Here is a 21,363-nt window from a genome sequence, read left to right on the forward strand (position 1 = left end):
TCTGCGCATGGTCAGAAGAAGGTCATTCAAACTCAAATGGGGTGATGATTTGACATTCAAGATGAGCACCAGCTTTGATGTCCTTTTTCTACCTCTTTGGCGCATCAGCAACAACATCCACTCAACTCGTCAAAACCTACTTGGTACTTCTTCATGATTGCAATTTAGAGCCTTCAATGAATTACCGCCCTTCCAATCGTTCCATTGATCTCTATTCGTGGTGGAGAAAGAACACAAGAGAGAGAGAGAGAGAGATGTCTTGATTTTCATATATTCTGTTGGATTGTGCTTTTCATTGGATCCACTGGAAAGCACCGAATGCGTTCAGTGACATTAAGTACAGGTTGGTTAAGTACATGATTGTAATAGCAACCTGAGAATGCATTCAATTTAGAAATGTAATAATTACCGTCATAAAGCATTAATTGATCATTAATGTGCTATTCTTCTAGTCACCTGGGGCCCGTAACACAAAGCTTAGCAATGATCATTCAACAGTTTTCCATGATTGATTCCATTGACTACAATGTACAATCAATTGTGAAAATCAAGCGTTCGATCAATCGTTAACCTTTGTGTTATGGGACCCTGGTCTATGCAATTACTGCGTCCTTCTATATCAGACATGCTAACAATTAGGCCCGAATTCACAAAGGTGGTTTTGAAAACCCACGGTTGAGTCCATGGTTTATGCAGATTTTCTGTATAAATAACGCTTAATTTACCGCGTATCGGGCGCGTGTATAAAAAATTCCACTGCTGATGTGTGCTTTTGTCACAGTGCGCCAAATTGATTAATAAGTCCACTGTTTGAAGAGTGGACTAATGAATAAAAACAGTGGACTCATGAATAAAATAGCATTGATAACCACGGCAACAGGCGTCAATTTGGCGCACTGTTATAAAAGCGCGCATCATGATTGGACATTTTTCATACACGCGCCCGATATGCGGTAAATTAAGTGAAATTTATACAGGAAATCTGCATAAACCGTGGGTTTTCAAAACCACCTTTGCGAATTCAGGCCATAATGTCTTGCTTTGAGATGTGCCTGTCCTAATGGAAGAAAAGGAAACTTGCCCATGAGGTAACTACGAACTGGTCTATGGCTTTGAACTTTCATGAACGAGGAGCCATGGTGTAGTGGTTCTGACTCTCGCCTTGTAAACAGAGGGTCGTGTGTTTGAATCCCACCACAGTCTGGCATCCTTTGGCAAGGCGTTTATCCACACTTTGCCACTCTTGACCCAGGTGCTACGTGGCAGGATGTGAAAGTCATTGTAGCTTGTCCAGTACTGTGTGCGCCTCACCGGCGACTGACTGGAATACTCCCCAGGGAGTGGAGGATATGCACACATTGTGTGCGGGAATGACTGATTGAATCCAATGACCGGGGTAATAATAATCTGTAAAGCGCTTAGACGCGTCATTCCGATGTATAAAGCGCTATATAAAAGCGGATTATTATTATGATTTCGCAAAGTTCAGTAAATGTAACTGTACTAGAGTTAGATTATGATGATATAGTGAAAATTAACCTTGGTTTTGCAGACTTCCTCATGAAATCAGTGTTCATTATATCCTACATAAGTTAAATCATGTATGCGGATTTGTTAAAAATAGCATCATGTGACCAAACATATTCTTACTATTTTTGTGATGATGTTGAAATTGAAATGCCTTCTGAAGAAAAATTACGTCAATGATGGAATAGTGCACTATTCCATCATTGACGTCGCAAGCACTAATACGCAATCCGCGCTGAGCGCGTGGCTTCAGGAAAAGTAGGTCAGTCAGCGCAGCAGGGTTATCTTGATACAGATTTTTTTTTAAATGAATTACCATGTACGAGTACAAAAACTAGATTGTCAAGATCTGTTGCTTGAACTTATAAAAGTAGGATATGATACCAATATACCATGCCTTTATTTTCCAAAGTATAGAGGGAATTATTCATCCTCGATTGTACTGGCAAAATTACTATTTTTCCTCGGGGCTTTGCACCTTGTTTTCGCCCTTAGAGAAAAATAGTAATGCCAGTCCAACCTCAGATGAATAATTCCAGCTATACTTACTCGAAGCCTGGTATATTTATGTATTGTAACTGTTCTAAATTATCTTTAACTTGCGCGGTTCGATAAGGTGTAAGATAAAGAAAGGTCTTGGCATGAGTTCGACCCATTCAAGATATTTTTAGAAGTGATTGATATTCAGGGGTGGTATTCTGAACATTTTCTTTTCTCAGAGATATCATGACAGGATCAGAATTCTGGTGGATGTCATAACTTTTTTCATAAAAATTGTCATAAATTCTGACCCTTCTCTTTAGCGACAATCAAAAATATGCGGTTCTTAAATGTGCATAATCCCAGTATGCAATCAAAAAATATGACAGAGTCTAGCAGTCATAAATTTTGTCATTTGGTTTAAGATATTCATATACTAGTACCCTGCTGACTCAACTCAATATCAAGCATACAATGGCATTAGATTAGATTGTGATATTAGTTTACCCATCATCCATGACTATTTAACAAAAACAATATCCCTTTTTTCCTCTGTTTTCCCTCTGTTTTGTGGTATTAGTTTACTCATCATCCATGACTTTTTTCAAAAATATATGTTTATGCTAAAATTAAATAAGCCCTACATATTAATTCCTCCTTATTTCCTCTGTTTTCCCTCTGTTTTGTGGTAATAGATTGCTCATCATCCATGGCTATTTGCAAAAATATATGTTTATGCTAAAATTAAATAAGCCCTACATATAAATTCCTCCTTTTTCCTCTGTTTTCCCTCTGTTTTGTAGTATTAGTTTACTCATCATCCATAACTATTTTCAAAAATATTTGTTTATGCCAAAATTAGACAGGCCCTACATATTAATTCCTCCTTTATTCCTCTGTTTTCCCTTTTTTCTATCTCTCTTCTAAAAATCCTTCACAGCTCCCTGTCTCTCTTTGTAATTAAGCACATCAATACATGCGCTCAATTAAGGATACGACCACGTGCCACCGGGCCTCCCTATTGGTTAGAAGGGCTCCCACTGGAAACTAACGATGATTTTGATTTGTTTGCCTCTGAAAAGATGGGTAGGAACTAAGAGGGATATGACAGGGAAAAGACAATGTTCAGAATACCGATTTGTAACGATCATAGGGGTGTCACATCTCGGAGAGAAATGACAAAATTTATGACAAAAGTTATGACAGTGTTCCAGAATACCACCTACTACAATCATATATTCTTATGCATCATGAGGAACTAGTTATTTGAACAGTCTCATATTCACTTGTCAATTTGTATCATAAATGTAAATATATGCCAATTGAAAGCAGTTACAGCTGTGTAAATGTTGATTTTCTTTATTGTCCTATTGTTCGGAATCGGCCACGCCACAGTGTTCCCTTTTATATTGCCTGTTACTGACAGATGTGCAGGATATGTGTGGGAGAGAGAGGGAGTGAACGAGAGAGCAGCAGAAGGGGAAGACAGAATGTGAAAGGGGTTGCAAGAGTCAGAGGGTAAGGTGGGGAAGAAAGGAGGGGGGGGGGTGGAGGTAGAGATGGTGAAAGGACAGATATAAAGAAAGAGAGGATGAAAGAGAAGGGAAGAAAGAAGGTAGAAAGGAAGGGACATGGGAGAGAGTGGAAGAGAAAAGGGGAGGAGATAGATAGACAGAAATATAGATAGATAGATTGATAAATAGAAATATAGATAGATAGGTATATAGATGGATAGATAGATAGAAATATACATGGATGGATAGACAGATAGATAAATAGGAACATAGATGGATGGATAGATGTAGATAGATAAATGAAGATAGATGGATAGATGTAGATAGAAATATAGACAGATAGATGGATGTAAAGTAGATAGATGTAGATAGATGGATAGATAGATAAATAAATAGAAATATAGATAGAGAGAGAAAAAGAGAGAGAGAGATAAATAGATAGATGTAGATAGAAATATAGATAGATAGATGTAGATAGATAGATATATAGAAATATAGATAGATTAGATAGATAGATAGAAATATAGATAGATTAGATATATAGATAGATAGATAGATAGATAGATAAAAAGATAGATGGATAAAAACGTAGATGGAAATATAGATAGACAAATAAATAGATAGATATGAAAGATAGATAAGAGGAAAGAGCAAGTAGGGAGACGAGGCAGAGGATGAGAAAGAGAGATGCAATTAATTATAAAGAAAATGAGATTGGTAACTAGTGGACCCTGCCTAAACGTAAATGCATAATTATAATGAGAACATTGCTAGGTTACTAGTATATGAAACTTTGCTCAACATAAACCACTTGTGATATCTTTAATATTATGTGGGGGCGTCGTGGTCTAGTGGTTATTACTCTCGTCTTTCAATCTGAAGGACATGGGTTCGATTCCCCGCCCTCAAGTGTTTCCGATTTATCAAAATCGAGTCACTCACGAGGTCACAAGCCTACACGCGTTTTGTTACTGAGGTCATAAAAATAACCCGGTGCAGTGTGAATGAATACATCAAATTTATCCCGGGACTGCCAGCCGGGATAACTTTGTCTCCTGGATGCATATTTGTAGCGGGTTTATAGCGTTGTCGCCGTCCCGTAACAGCACCGGGATTTATTTGAAAATTAGTATGAAGCGAGAAAACAAATGCGTTTTAAGGCAAAAAAAACAGTTATTCACGTTGAAAACCCTTTTGAATTTCTGAAAATTGCGATGAAACAGTAAAGAAATTGCCTGAAATATCTCTATTTTTCGAAAAACTGGAAATTCTCAAAAAGTCATGGCCCCCATAAAGTCTTGGAAAGAGCATTTGAAAGAACGTACTGGGAAAACCCTCTTAACAATGCATCGAATCTATGTAGGTGATCAAAAGAAGGGAAATCCCCAACCTGCCCCGAATATCGGATGCGGGGATCGGATGGCTGCATGAGATCGGCTGACGACTGACGTCATTTTCATGTCAACCACTACTATTTCGGGGTCATCAACGGGGTAATTTATTGATGGCCAACGCCTCATTGCATGACAATAATCTACCAAGAATTGTTTATTTTTACAAGTTCAATTCACGATGGATGTGTAACTTCTGAAGGTTTCCATGGCGAAGAAGAATAGTAGGTTTCACGGTACACCATTGTATCTTTCTTGGGCAAGTGTTGGTCCTGAAAAGGACCACCCAATCTCGACGTTTCGACAAGTGTGTTCTTGTCGTCCTCATGCAGGAATGTGATGTATACGTGAAGTAAAGCCTCCGAAAGAAAATATGTATTCCACGTACTCTTAAACAAACCCCAATAGTCCAGGCTAGAGGAAGCATGATGATACTAATACTAAATGACAAATAATGATAATAATAATAATAATTTATTTAATCAGGGTAGCCACTTATGCTCTACCAGCGGGCCCTGCATAACATAATAATCATGTCATTAGTATCCTTCTCCAACGCTGAGGGCCTACCAACATGACCAAGAAGGAAGTTTACGTTATAGGACTCGGTCGAGGATCGAACCCACGATCTCCCGCTTATGAGGCGCGGACGCTATACCACTGATCCATCACGCCCGTTATGGAAAAAGAGGAAGAAGAGGAATAATGATAATGATATAGAAGAAGATGAAAAAGAATAAAGAATGAAATAAAGAAGCCGAAAATTGAGAAGCCAAAGAATGAGAAAGGGAGTAGAAGGGGGAAAAGAAAACAGGAAGGAGCTAGACAGGTGAAGGGGACGAAGCTTAGAAGAGGGCATGAAAATTAAGGGGGAGGGGTGAAAAAATATATATATATTTAAAAAGAAAAATAGAAAGGTCCATAAACAACAAATGAAGCCTATAAATCATTGAACGTTAAAAGGAGTGCAATTGATTACCCTACATACGCCACACTTCTCGAGCGGCGCCGCTGGTTCCCGGATCTAAAAATATGAAGTCACGCACCACGCCCGTCTTCATTTTCTGACAGCTTCTATTTTATAGTGTTCATTTTTGACAAAACAAACCACAGACTTGGTATGTCTTCCTTGTCGTTTTACCTGTCCATGATTTAAAATGCGACCAAAATAGAAAATCCAGTCATCCGGCCGTACGTTGTCGTCCTTTCAAACAAGCTCACTCGAGCGTGATACTGTATTGTGACGTCCCGATGATACATATTAGGTTATTATGAATCACCAAAAATGGATTCATCACTGAATGAATTCGGTTCCACTGGGTTTCAGTTAGACCATGAAATGGTCCAGGTGGGTGTTTCATAAAGCTGTTCGTAAGTTAAGAGCGACTTTAAGAACGACTGGTGATCCCTTCTTGTGGTAAATGGTATATTCATTGGCGATGGTTTAGCGCGTAAGAAATGATCACCAGTCGTTCTTAAAGTCGCTCTTAACTTACGAACAGCTTTATGAAATGGTGCAGGTATGGTATATACGTAGGAGGCTTACGGGCTTATTTACATGAACTCCGCAAACAAATCAGTATACTCGGCAAACAAAAAGGTTTCAAGTGTTAACCATTATACTTTCCGGGATTCCGGATGTCTTTCATGGCTTGAAATTTTCATCAATATAGTCCGGTGTGTTTTGGAAGTAGCGCCTAGCTGAGCACAGTCAGTCACTGGTATAGACGGGAAGTACAGACGTGACATGTGATATGGTACTTTAGGCCTCAGTTCCCCGTCATATGCAGTTCCGCTGGCATCAAAATATATACAAGGATCATTTCCGTCGATACCTTCCTCCGAGTCAAACTTTGGACTGATATATCAAATCTGTCGTGTGGATGTCGACTGCTAGCGCCTAGCTCCCTGTTCATGGCATTGCTCATCAGCCGCCGTTCGTGAAACACGTGTTCATGAGGAACCGATGCTCATGATCCATCCTTAAACTCATGATGACCAGTGGACATTCTTTAAGGATTGGCAAATATATTTGATTAAGCTAGTGAAATTAAAAGAACGCACATGAATAGCGCAGTCTCTGTCACATCGCCTTGGCTAGTACAGGCACTTGTATTTCCCTAACAGCTTCAAGGTACAGATCTTATTTTTGAAAGTTCGTAGACTCTTCTTGACCAAGTCTGAGATAAACTCCATGGTTCAAGCATGGTTCATTTTACGATACGGCTTGTGATTCTGTGGTTTGGTACCTGTTGGTTTGGTCTTGGTGTTCACGCCTTGGTGGAGTGCCTGCAAGAAGGTGACGGTGAGTGGGCTTATATAGGCCCTATATATTTTATAAGTAATTAAAAAGGTCAAGCCTAGTCCACCCCAGAAAAATTTTGATTTTAACCCGGGAATTTTAATCAATAGACAAAAATCAAACAAGTGCAATGCTGAAAATTTCATTAAAATCGGATGTAAAATAAGAAAGTTACGAAAATTAAAGTTTTGCTTATTTTTTCCCAAAACAGTATTATGCACAACTCAGTGACATGCAAATGAGAGAGTCGATGATGTCACTCACTATTTATTTAATATCCCCTATTCCAATGTATGCCTTTATAGTACAGTCCTGGGTACATTAATGCCTTCTTTAACATTATACACATTAAAAAATAAGAAAATAGCACGTTGTAATGTTTAAGCCTGGCACTCTCTAACAAAAAATTGATTAAACTTTTTTTGCAATAATTGTTTAAACATTTTAAACAACTTGTTTCAAAAGTTTGAACAGTTGTTTAACAAGTTTAAACAGTATAGTTTTTAGAGTGACGGGCTTAAACAGCGTGCTTGAGTTCAATGCTCTAACCACTAGACCGCACGACCATAGTATAGTAACTCCATACCATCCCCTTAACTCTATGATAACAACGAATGATAAATTATGCGATTACACGACTTTTTTTAGTGAGATAAAAAATAAACGATACAAATTATTTGATAAAGGCAAGAGGTGAATGAAAATTGATATTTAATAGGTGTACGAAATCCTCGTGGACATGCAATATAATCTCTGTTGAGAATATCAGCACGTCTCCTATCTCTATCTCAGACTATTGACACTATTATTGTCAGGGGCCGCGGAACGGTTCTCAAAGTGGGGGGGGGGGGGGCGACCAGGAAAAAAATACAATCACATCGTTATTTTAACGTTTTTGTACACGGTTTTGGAAAAAAAGTGGGGGGGGGGCTGAAGCCCCCTGCCCCCGCTTCCGCGGCCCCTGCTTGTTATCAGTTTTAAATAATAACATATCATTTGATGCACGTGGCATTTGAATTCATCATGATATGCAGTGCGTCCCACAAAATAAGGAAACCCGTTTTCAGAGATAGATGTCACGTTATCAAATATGTTTATACTATAAATTTGATACTTATATATGGTGAGAGTGGAACCTCATCTTTCATTGTGGAAGAAATGTTCACCTAAACAGCTGAATCACGCCCTGTTATCAGTTTCATAATTATAAACATAATAAAAATAATCAGCATCAAGATCATCTTTAGGTGCTTCCGATTCGCTTTCATTTTCATTTCTATTTTTTTATTATATTTGTAGATTTTTTTCGACGGGCACCTCGAATTTGCAAACATATACAGTGTGGAAGACATATTATAAGTTAGATCGTAATCGCGTGGTGTGATATTTCTTACCCTGGGTTTTTAGGTCATCGCGTGACAAACTTTCGAGAAAAAAAGAAGCCATTTTTTTATCGATGAATACGCTGATTATGCTGTTGATTAATGACATTATTTTGCTCGTACGACAATTGCTATTGCTATTGGTAATTCAACACATTAAATTGAATGACTAACTTCAACCTTGGATTTATAAATGGTTTGATTGATTGAATTTATTCTTTTTCATTTCAAAGTCAAACAGGTTAACAAAGTGAGTGTATACAAAGCAGAATGTTAAAATAAAATGAAACCAACACCCGGAAACAACAACAACAAATAATTATAATAGCTGGATTCATAAAGTGCTTTTTGCCTGAGGACACAAACCCCGGCTTCAGTTGTGCTGCTTTGTGGGTGTTTCATAAAGCTGTTCGTAAGTTAAGAGCGACTTTAAGAATGACTGGTGAACCTTTCTTGCGCACGTAACCATCGCCAATGAATATACCATTTAGCACAATAAAGGATCACCAGTCGTTCTCAAAGTCGTTCTTAACTTACGAACAGCTTTATGAAACGGCCCCAAGTAATTTCTTCCTCCCGGGTATCAGGGCCCTGAATGATTTTTTTTAAGTGGGGTGTTGATGTTAATTTGAAAAGAAAGAAAGAGGTCTTCACTACAAAGTGGAAGTCAAATTGGTCCCGAGAAATTTGAAAAGCAAAAAAAAAAAAAGTTAAAGTGAGGGCCATTTTGGTAACATTTTCCATTTTTACACATCTTCCAGAAGATATGGGGTGCTGGGGTGTTTAAGCACCCCCGCTTCTCAGGGCAATTGCGGGTACACATTCACCTCGCCTGGGTTGAGTGCAGCACAATGCAGGTAAATGTATACCCTTAACCTATTGCAACCCTAACCCTTCATCTGAGACAACTTAATGCCAGGAGCAGATGTCGTGCCACAACAAGATTAGCGATTTAATTCCTAGTGCTGCTACACAGCAAAAACTGTGGTGTTAACCGGTGTACATAGAGGATCACACCAATTATTTTACACCGGTGTTAAATGGTGGTGTTAGTTTTACACCTATAGGTGTTATTATAACACCTATTTGTACATTCTTTGGTGTTATGTTCAATCTCTAGGGTGTTATTTTAACACCTCAGGATGTGGTCCTCTATTAACACCAATTGGTGTCAGTTTTAACACCACAGTTTTTTACAGTATACCATTATTCATACTTTGCAGTGGAACAACAGACTACATTTTACTTGTCACTTTATTTTGGTTTATGTAACTTAAAAAAAAAAATGAACAAACGGTATTTGGTGTTTGGAATCTTACAAATTTCCTTAAATAAAACACCTTTTCCCCTTTTTAAACAGACCTATTCTGTTAAATTGCAGAAAATTCCTGTTTTATGAATTTACAGAATGATTCTGTTATTGCTTTCTGCAGAATCTTTTTTCCCCTATAAAATCAGTTTTTTTTTTACAATGTATAACTTATCGATTCAATAAGGTTGCCACCAAAAACATTGCTTGACTGCGTGCCAACCGTCCTGGAAAACAATAACAAATTATATATCATTAAATTATGTATCCCGGAACGCAATCATGTTATTATATCTTGCTGTAAGGGGGGGGGGGGTGGCTGAAATGGGGACAAGCACTTGGTCCTTACATTGAATTTCTAGGTTTTGACTCGTTTTTTCGTGTATGATGATGATGACGACGACGACGATTATGATAACGATTTTCACGGCAGTGGTAATGATTCCTTTGATTCTTTCTTTCTTTTTTATTTTTCAAGTTCAAGTTTTATTTTCCATTTCCATTATCAACATTTTCAGCAAATACAAATCAAAAATACATTATAAATATAAACAAATGCAAATGAAATATGATAACAATGATTACAAGTCAATTACAAGTTCCAAAACATTTTAAAAATTGTTTTAACAGAATCTGATATGGAAATGAGGGGATCCACTAAAAAGCGTTGTTTGTAGAGCGTGGATCCCCTAAGAAAGTATATTAAACATTTGAAAAATGGGACTCATTGGCAAGTGTAAATACAACAAGTTAAAATAGAATATTTGAAATAATAATAATGATGATAGTAATAATAATGATATTGATTAAATCTATTTTGCAAAGTGATGATAATTGAATTAATGGTGATAATGATCATGGTGAGAAATTGTAACAACATTGATAATTGAAAGTATTTCAGTTCAACTCATTGGAAAAAAACCATGACACAGGAGACAATGCTTGAAAATGAAAATCCATAATTTATTGTTCGAAATAGACATGAAATGAAATACTCCGAAAATTTTCTTTGCCCAATTGATCGTGGGCCCGGCAGCCACCGTGCAGCGCCAGATCGACGAGGCTCTATCCCTTTAATTGTTTAACGCCAAACAGGGTAGCAGCAACTCCCATCTTCTAACGTCTTTTGGTCTGACGCGGCCGGGGTTTGAACCCCGACCTCCCGGTTGTGGGACGGACGCTCTACCAATTGAGCCAACACACCGGCTTGCAGTAAAAGCTTAATTTAAATTCGTGTTCTTAGCATAACTACGAACTTCAAATAAGTTAATTTTGCTAAATTCAACTTTCATAGTTAATGGGGGAAAACAAATTGTTGAAGAAGTATTATAATATCTGTAACTTTTTATAAGTTATACCACGTTCCCACTGTCGTGCAGTCCGTTACAATACAACCACTACGATTTCTCCACGAGTAAGACCACCGTTCAATTGTGGCTCGAATCATGACAGTGAGAACTGTAGTATTACGGCTCGTCCCCATTGTGGTGCAATCCGTTGCGAACTCTACGTTTGGCCTTTCGTAACTGATCGCGAATTTTTTTCTACGATCAATACGATGGTCACGACTGAACTTATATAATCTGATACGATCTGATATGATCACTACGATTTATCCACGAAAAGGTAATTTTCAATCGTGGTGCGAATTTATCGTCTCAGTGGGAAATAGGTAGTAACCATGTTTCGAATTCTCGTTCCCACAGATGATGTCAATGGCCTTTCTTTTCTGGATGAGACTTCGCCCCTCGTGTTCTCGACGGTGTGCGAGTATCGCGTCCTCCAATGCAGGAGCATCAACTACTGCAGGATCGAGTGGTTCTTCAACGGGATCCCGTACGATTCATGGAGCTTGGGAAGGGAGTCCGACACGAAATACTATCTGGAAGATCACAACCAGACCATCAGGTTCCATTCTACGGATGTTGACGCAGAAGGAACGTTTACCTGTCTGGTATCCAACGGCTTGAGGAATATCACCCGAAGCATCGATCTTGAAGTCCAAGGTAAACTTCAGTTAGAGGAGGCGGAGGGGAGGTCGTGAAGGATAGGCATTGAAAAAGATATCTGTTGTCATAAATTTTCAACAAAAAAAAGGAATAATAGTAGGCCTAATGTTGAAAATTGCTTTGACAATTTCTTTTATTATATTCGGACCTGAAAACCGGACATTTCAATTACTTTTCGTGGTAATTCCATGGACCTCTCTAAATTCAAGCGTGAAGCGCGAGCTGAAATCTTTGCATAATTATAATGACTTCCAAAAGGATAGCCTGTGTGCCGTGATTGCCTTCAGTTATCACAATCTAGATTGAAAAAGGTCAAATGATTTTGTATTCTCCCTTTCTTTACATTTTCTCTTATTTTCTCTCCAACTTTTTCCATCCACTCCCGGATCCACTCCCTTCTCCCTTTCCTGTTCCCCGCCTTCCACCTCTGTCTCCACAGAGGGTATATGGCTCAACATGCCCACCCCGTACCAGTCATCCAGTCTAGTGTGTAAGAACCAGACAGCTGTTCTCGGTGGGAACGCGTCTTTCTTCTGCCAGTTCAAGTACCGAAACCCCGGAGCCTTCCTCCAACACAGTTGGAGAAAGTTTAACGACACCATCAAGGGTTACGAGTTGGTCGACTTCTATAACGCGCCCGGTACGGAGTTCTCGGAGGGAAGCAGCAAAGACGATGAAATTACCACCCAAAGGAAGAGGTGTCCCGGGTAAGCTCCGTTGTTTTCTCATCATTGGGGGGGGGGGGTGGGTTCACAATTGCAACAGGAACGGATATTCTACATCATAGTAAATCTATTGAAACTGCCCGTCAAATCACAATGGGCAGCTAAGAGGTCATTGTCGAAAATTGGTGAACCGGGACAGCAGATCATCCTAAGATTTGAATTTGATGAAAATTCACAAATATGTCGTTTGTCCAGAATCCAGAGGACACTGCTGAATTTGGTTCGCCGATTTTCGACAAAGACTGCTTTTGACAATAGATTCTCAATGCTCCAGAAAGCGCATGCGTAGTGGTTGCGAAAACTTCCCGTTAAGCTGTTAAAGTGCTATCCCACAAAAGATATCAGGCCTGTAGCCATGATTTTGTTTATTTTACGGGGGGGGGTCCAATTTATTCAAAAGTGGACCTTTTGTAGGTTCGATTCGGTTCTTGCCAGTAGGAGGGCCGGAAATATTTTCATCCACATTTTCCCCCGATCGGCAGATAACAGCTAATACTAACCTTAAAACTCGATATTCTTAGCGCTGTTTGACCAGGGTGGGAATAGAAATAGACAACAATGATTTAATGGCAAAGCGCGAGGTGAAATATTTGGCGATTTAGACCACTGGCCTGGATATTTCATGAAACAAAAACCCAGAGGAATATATTGAACAAAGATGAATCGACAATTTCTCCCAAGTTGGATTTAGAATAGGGAAATTATTGAATTTCATAGTTTCGCTATTTTTTTTCTCAGAACAGTTATTACACTTAACATTTGATAATAGCAAATAAGAGAGTTGATGATAGAAATAATTAAACAGCTAAATTTGTTTAATGTTTTACTCAGAACGATTTATTCATAATTACAGGAAGCCTCCTAAAATTTTGTCTACATGGTTAAACATCACGAATGTGACGGAAGAGGCATTAGGAATGTACCAAGTACGATGTCGGATTGCACAGTTCGTAACCAAAGTCAACCTAACGCTCTCGCTTGGTAAGCCTACTACGATTTCCGTACGATCTAGCGAAAAAGACACCGATTTAACTGCGATTTACTTACGATGACGGCCTAACTTCTGTTATAAATTTTCATGTTTTCCCATTCTTTTTTTGGTCAATGATTTCTTCATGCTTTTTTTTTTCTTAAAAATACCTTTTCATCTTCTAGTTGCTTTTGTAGAAGTAGTTGTTGCAGCTCCCTTTCCCTTGTACTTCCTCTCCTTATTTGTTTTCTTCTTTTGAGTGTTTTCTTCTTCTCCACCTTCTTCTTTTCGTTCTTTTTCTTCATCATCAACTTCTTCGTTATTCAGTTTGCTCAGAACTTCACGTTTGAGTCGGAATTCGTGTGTTTTTTTCTTAGTTCTCATTAAAATTAAATGTTTAGTTTTTATTCCAGGTTCATTACATGATTAATGAATTTGCTTAATATAAAGAAAAGAGAACTGGGAATCGTTTTTTTTTTCGTTAGGTTCAGCTGCACTTCTGTTCTGTGGTTCTTTTTTTTTTTACCAAAGTTACATATCCGATGACGTGACTGTATATCCATTTCTCATCTTGAATTATATATTATGAGTATATCAATTCAATCCGTTTCCTTTCTATAGTATACTTGCGTTTTGGTTTCATCCTTTTCTGATTCGTCTGAACATAAACATCCGGATGATCCGGTTATTTTTAGACAAATTTCCTCTTTTTTTCATCGTCATGATGATGTTAAAGTGGAGTTTGTAACTTATTTTATATAGATCCGGCCCATTTCACCTATCATTTTTTGTATACTAATGATAATTTAGCTGGATAGGGAAAGTGTCTTAGCTGACATTATTTCTGCTTCTTTTTACCAGCACACCCCCATTCTGTTGTGTTTTTTTTAGTAGTTCTTGATGAAATTAAATGTTAAGATTTTATTCCAGGTTACTCTGATTAACACATTATCGTGGAGTTACTGCAATTTTCAGATTAAAGTGACTAAAAACACATTTAAAATAGACTTGGTCGCTTTGCTTTGTCACTTGTTACGGGCCCTTTAACAATTTACGCACCGCAATGCATCCCCACTTATTGGCGAAAGGTTATAAGACCATGATCTTTTCTGGTTTGCAATATAATTATGATGTGCGCTTTATTTTTAGGACAGGGATTTATATGGCAAGACTTTGAGTATGGCTATAAAAAAATCATTAGCAGTCACACCCCAGTTTAGATTGTTTGTTAACCCGCGGACTGCTGAATTCTGCAATTCCCATGCATAGAATTTGTACAGCGACCACCAGGATCTAGTGGGCAATGGGTTAATTAACTTATTTTTTTTGTCGTTTGTTCTTTGGGCATGATGGTGCCATCATAAAATAATGAAAAATGACCCATATTTTTTTAGCAAATAAACCACAGCTAAAATAAATAGTAGTTCGGTTCAGTTCAGTTCGCAATTTATTTCATCTCTAAAACAGTGAATGCATATTTACATCGAATATACACTTCAAAATATACAGATTAATAGAAAAAAAAGAATAGATCATACAAAAATAGATTAAGATAGATGCATATGATATAATTCGGCCTGTATAGTCATAAAAGAAATGAAATGAAATATATATAAATAAACATAGGTGACATAAGTAATGGGTGGAGGATATATACAAAAATACAAGTAACACATGTTTGAGGGTTCAATATTGTGTGTAAAATTGTAACAAAGCTGATACATTAGACATATTTTAAAGTAAAGTATTGTTTCAATCTTCTTTTAAAGAGGGAGAGAGTAGAAAGGTAGTAGAAAACTAAATCAATATCACATCTGTGGTAGGAATTTAGTCCCATAACGGAGTGGTCCTTGCATATAGTAAGTTTTAATTGGTTCGTATTTCTGTATAGTTTTTACATATTTTTTCTAAAAATATATTTGTTTTTCTGACAGCCACTACGGAAGAGCCTGTTGTTGTCACAAATACTTCTACCGTAGTGATCTTGGTTGTGACAATGATCATCGTCGTACTCCTTTTCACGTTGTCATGGAAACGATATGGCACAGACATCAAACTTCTGTTTCATGACCAACACGCCAAACTAGAAACAGAAGGTAAGACAGTAATTTTATTTTGTTCTATTAATCGATCCAACTCTCTCTCTTCATTGAGTTGTTTCTCACTATCTTTATACATTTAAGTGCATTAAGTCTTGTCTCCGACAAAAAAGTTTTAAACTTTTTTAACTCAACGGAAAAGATTAGTCCATTGGCACAGCACGGCCGCGAGGGGGCGCACATACACTCGTGATTCAGCTCGTTTTAGGTTTGTCAGTCAAAAAAGTGTGGCTGATCACAGAACACCAAATTATGGGGGTATCTTTTTAAAATTTCTCAAGATAATATAGTGTTTAATAAAGCCGATGTTTTTAATTTTACTCGCGAAAATTATTTTTTCGATGATTTTCTTGGTAATAAATGTAAATCTCAATTTAAGTTCATGTATATATTTGGATGTCAAAAGAATATATATATTCAGTTGACAACATTAACTGATTTTTTCGTCTTGCAATTGATACTCACATAATATGACTTTCTAAAAGATTTAAACAAGCAAAGCTTGGCGCAATAATTGAAGATGATAAAATACTTTATAGATATGGTTAGATCCTGCCTCGGCTTACTTTAGCCTGGGTAGAGCATTAATAATAGAAGCTAAGATGCCATGATGTCACTACATTTTATATGCAAATTCTATATGGAGTACCACAAGGCTCAAGACTTGGTCATTACTTTTTCAAAATTTGTAATTTTGATGATGATTCCAATATTTTGATTGGTTATTACAATAATAAGCATTTACAGTTTGTGCTCTTTAGAGAACTGTAAAAATTATTCAAATTATTTAATCTAAATAAGCTTTATTTTGATGTAGCAAAATATGCATTGTGTATTTCAACAATTTTTAAAGTTACGAAATATAATGTCGATCATTTGTATTGTCAAGATTACGTTTAAAATAAATTTTGTAAATTTCCTCTTCTTTATTTCAATTACTAGTCCAGGTGTATACTTACCCAAATATTTCGATTGTAAAAACCCCCATTTAATTCCAATTTCAACTCACTTTTGCTTTACTTTCAATTCGATTCTTTTTTGCCTAATATACATGTAAGTCAACAACCGCTTTATGTTCGTATAATTTGCGTTTTTCTTTTTCAATTGTTGATTTTTTAATCAATAATATGTCTATATGTTTATATGTTCTGTCGAATGGAATATATTGAAGTTAGTGTATCATATAACTACTGCTTTTGTGTCTGTATATTACCTCATTCGTTGTCTAATTTCTCCCTCTCTGTCCTTTTTCCCTTTCTTCCTCTTATAATTTTCATATTCTCTCCCTCTCTTTCCACGATATCCATCCTGGTTCGAATCCCAACTCGCGTTCTTCGGCATGGGATTTATCTACATTTGCCGTTCTATGTAGTAAATGAATACCCGGCAGGAGACAATATTCCTCGAACGCCCGATCAAGGTAGCCATTGCTAAAGCAGGGGCAATAATAACGTTGTCGTGTTAAGCAGGGTCCACTGGGAGCAGTTTTCGGAACTGAAGTGGCTACCCTGGCTAGAAATATGACATTATTATTATTAATGATTTTATTATAATTAATTTTTTTTCTCTGTATCTTACTCAACAGAAATTGATGACAAACTCTACGACGCTTACATCGTTTCGTGCTATGAGGGCGAGGATAGGTCCTTTCTTGACAACATTCTTTGTCCCAGTCTGACGGATCACTATAAGCTATACATCCACGAGAGAGATAAAGTATTCGGTTCTGGTGGGTTCAGATCTATATTACAATCATGATATCATTATATTATTTACGGGGGGGGGTGTTTCACAAAGAGCTTAATGTGACAGAGGCCCGTATTCTGAAGTCAGGTTTAACTTGGACCATTCTCTAACTCTGTACTAAAATTATGGAAAGCCAAAAACGTCAAAAATTTCCTAATATTGTATGTTTCTTATGTTAACTGTGCTCTTTCCTAACTCGTGAATGGTAAAGAAATCGATCTTATTTATCCTTCCGAAATGATTTGAGAAAAAACACGAGCTGATACAATTAAATTATACTGTTAGAGATTTATACCACTATTGGCTATCAATAGTTAAACACACAAACGCAAACCATAGTTTAAATTAAACCCGATTTCAGAATATGGGCCATAGTTGCATCATGATTATAATCTCGACGACGCGCACATTGTATGCAACGCGCAATCTTATCGAATGATACGAGGTAGAGCGCTGCGTCCTTAGTTATATAGTAAATATAATACTAGTATATCAATTATATGGGAATCAGCTGAAATATACTTGCCTTATTGAATAACCTTTTTGACAGATTAGGAACTTAGTTCCTTCATTTTCACGTAAAGGCTTTTATGATCATGCTTTGTTTATTCAGCAATTTTGAAAGCCCCTCTGTGGCATATGATTTTTAAGGATCCAAGATGAAACATTAATCTCTTTTGTACTTCTTGTAATCTTGTATCCTCAGTTGAAAGCGAGGAAATAATTGAAGCAATGACGAAAAGCCGGCGATGTATCGTGGTATTATCTGCTGATTTCTACACGCAATCATCGACCTCGTCATCGCAATCGACATCGGCAAGTAATCCATCATCATCAACCACGCCATCATCTTCAGTGAAACTGTCAGATGACAGTATTCCAGAAAATCAGTGGCATTTATTTGAACTCCATTACGCACTGGACACCATGCACCCACACCTCATTCCACTCCTCTACCGAGACTCGGGACCGACTTCCTTGTCGAACACCGATTCGAACGCAGAGCTGATCAATCACGTCCTCAATGATGTCGAATGCATAAAATGGAAGCAGAAAGGAAAGTCTCGTCTGGATGATTGGGCGATGAAGCAGTTGCGACTTCGACTACCGCCACGTCGACGAGGAAGCGGATTCTCTCGTGGACAGTCGTTATGTATTACAATGCCACCATCGTCGTCATCGATGACGTGTCCATCACCTGTAGACACTCATTGTAACGTAAATTCCAACCCACAGGTTCTGAGATTAACAAGGACAGAGACGTCATGGCGTGACGAAAGACAATCTCCAAGTTCGTCCGGGCATGATCAACCATCTCAAGGGTCACAAGTATCCTCCATGCCATCGACGACGTCTCCGTCATCATCGTCCTCGCCAATGTCCTTATCATCCTCATCCGGTTTTGAATCGTGCCCAGCCAGCTCCCTATCACATTGTAGTCCTACTTCAAAATCATCGCTGTCTTCACGCAAATCGTCCCAATCTTCCTCGCCTGCACATTCTTCGACGCACTCGATCCATGAATTCGAGCCTGACAATCTGAACTCGTTCCAAGAGTATGGATCGAAACCCAACAGATTTAACTCTTCTCTTTCTGTCTTCAAATTTTTACCAAGATCGAAAAAGGAACCTTACTTGATTGATAACGAAACAAAACCAGGTTACATCTAGTATAATTATGTGAACTGTTAAAAGAAAACACAACAAGTAACAAAATTGGACAAATCTACTTAATATTTATTTTGATCAGCTATGCTTGTGTAAAATGAAATCTTGCTTAATGAGTGATGTTACAGAATTTATCATACTTCGTTTTATACTCAATCAGTTTATCCCATTATTGAGAGAGTTAAAGAACTGGAAGTGCAACACGCTAAAAATGAAAGGTTCAAATAAGCAATATAAGGGATTTTCGAATTTTACCACTATAAATAGTTAGATTTAACGATAAATCTGTTGTTTCAACATTATCCTATCAAAGGTTGGATATGAAATTAGGAAACGAATGTCACTCGTCCAATCTTTCAACGTTATAATTTGAAAAGTGACAAGCCAATGTAAATATTGTCTTGTAACTTCAGAGATGTTATGCTGGGTAATTAGAATGTTATAACTACGACTATAGGCTTGTTTAATGAATATTTCCATAGCATAAAATGTCTTCACCTCAACTTCATTTGTAATTACCTTTCCGTTTAGAATTTAATTATTTTGATTATATTTCTATTTTTAGATTTTTATTTTGAAGAATAACATATGGATTTAATTTATTTTATTATAAATTATACATGTAATGAATCAAACAAATTCATCTTAGCCTCAAATGGTGCATAAGAAAGCATTGATTGTAAGTATTACCAAAATAATACTTGATTGTCTAGCTCATTGCTGTATCGTTAACTCAAGTTAATAGTGTACTGTCTATGATGGCGTATGTACAAATAGATTATAATAGTGTCAAATAAAATGTATCTCTTTCTGGAAGTGTGTCTTGGTTGAAAATACACCTAAATTTCCGTTTCGAAAGATGTGAAAACTACGAAATATACACGGCTTTGCCGTCTATACTGGCATATTTAGTATTCATGCCTTCGCAAACACGGGAAACATATGATCTTACCGGCGAATTGCCATATTTGACATTGCGTCAAGTGGACAAATGCCAGCTAACAGCTAAACGCATCATCATCGTTATCATTATACTTTCATTATACTTTCATTTCCTCTCCATCGCCTTCATCTTCACCATTTCATCATCATCTTCATCCTTATCATCTCCATCTTCATTGCTCAAATTACATTACTGCTGTTTTTCATGAAATGTACTGTATATCGATTCTGCTGTATTTATTATTAATCAATGAGTTTTAACCTGGGGTTGTCATTTTTTCAAGCAATCTGCTTATGATGACAATCCGTCTCCTGCAAATTGTAAATGTTAACTAATTTGGTATGAGATCAGTTTTGTTTGTAATGATAATTTTAGTACACTTAGTTATGATTCATGCCAAAAAAGTTCTCAATATACTATGTTTGTTATGTTATGGAAAACGTATTATATACGAATGATGTAATTGAAGAAGTAAACAATAAAATCAAATCAAATTATTATTATTGACATACTTAGCTCTGTTATCTTTTCTTTAAAACCATTTCCATTTAAAGCAATAAAAAGCAGATACATTATTCTTACTGTGTCAGAATTCGAGAAAAATATACAAACAGCTATTTTCATCATAGTTATTTTTGTTGGCATATATATCATCATCAATATATGTGTAGTTGTTATTTAAAGAAATCGTTTAAAAGGATAACTTTACATATTAATACCAGAGTCGATAAAACACATCCAACCTCACATCAGACACACACGAACGGCTGTAGGCAGCGGAGGGAGGGGGCAGCTGTTTCCCCAGAATTCTTTAAATAATTACTGAAACAAAATTATCTAAAAGTGGGCACGAAGTCACTTAAGAAAATGCAAAGCGTGCCCATGACAGGCTCTGTTACTTCGCGCTCTCGCTTTGAACTTTTTTTTTCGATTTTTGTCAATGCGTCCCGCCTCCAGGAAAAAAAAAATCCGCGAACGACCATGAATACACGAAAACAAACCTTTTCCAAACTTACTGGCCCGTATTCTGAATTAAGTCAGGTTTAACTTAACCATGGTCTAAGTCTGCTAAAATTATGGAAAGCCAAAAGTGTCAAAATTTTTAATTAAGTTGTATGTTTCTTATGTTTACTGTGCTATTTCCTGATTCATCGATGGTGAAGACAATCATTTATTTATACTTCCTCGTCAATTATGAATGAATTGAGAGCCAAACGAGCTGAAGTATTATATCTCTACTGTTGGTGATTTATGTAACAATTGGCTGTCCATATTACTTAAACCACAATTTTAAACCT

General features: G+C 37.1%; 1 protein-coding gene across 1 annotated transcript; it reads left to right on the forward strand.

Moving 5' to 3' along the window:
- The first annotated feature begins 6,153 nt into the window (after positions 1–6,153).
- On the forward strand, positions 6,154–19,928 carry LOC121430333. Its single transcript, XM_041627614.1, has 8 exons — positions 6,154–6,260; positions 6,433–7,217; positions 11,612–11,911; positions 12,354–12,621; positions 13,493–13,620; positions 15,544–15,705; positions 17,294–17,437; positions 18,161–19,928. Exons 2-8 carry the CDS (start codon positions 7,118–7,120, stop codon positions 19,123–19,125), a joined length of 2,067 nt encoding a protein of 688 aa, XP_041483548.1. The 5' UTR covers positions 6,154–6,260; positions 6,433–7,117; the 3' UTR covers positions 19,126–19,928.
- The last annotated feature ends 1,435 nt before the right edge of the window (positions 19,929–21,363 follow it).

The sequence above is a fragment of the Lytechinus variegatus genome, chromosome 16 (assembly GCF_018143015.1).
Source record: "Lytechinus variegatus isolate NC3 chromosome 16, Lvar_3.0, whole genome shotgun sequence".
Classification (NCBI taxonomy): Eukaryota; Metazoa; Echinodermata; class Echinoidea; order Temnopleuroida; family Toxopneustidae; genus Lytechinus; species Lytechinus variegatus.

Coding starts and splice junctions, on each gene's coding strand:
- LOC121430333 (XM_041627614.1), top strand. CDS start 7,118: ATGGTTCATTTTACGATACGGCTTGTGATTCTGTGGTTTGGTACCTGT. Junction 13,621..15,543: donor CAACCTAACGCTCTCGCTTG/GTAAGCCTACTA, acceptor TTTTTCTGACAG/CCACTACGGAAGAGCCTGTT. Junction 15,706..17,293: donor CGCCAAACTAGAAACAGAAG/GTAAGACAGTAA, acceptor CTTACTCAACAG/AAATTGATGACAAACTCTAC.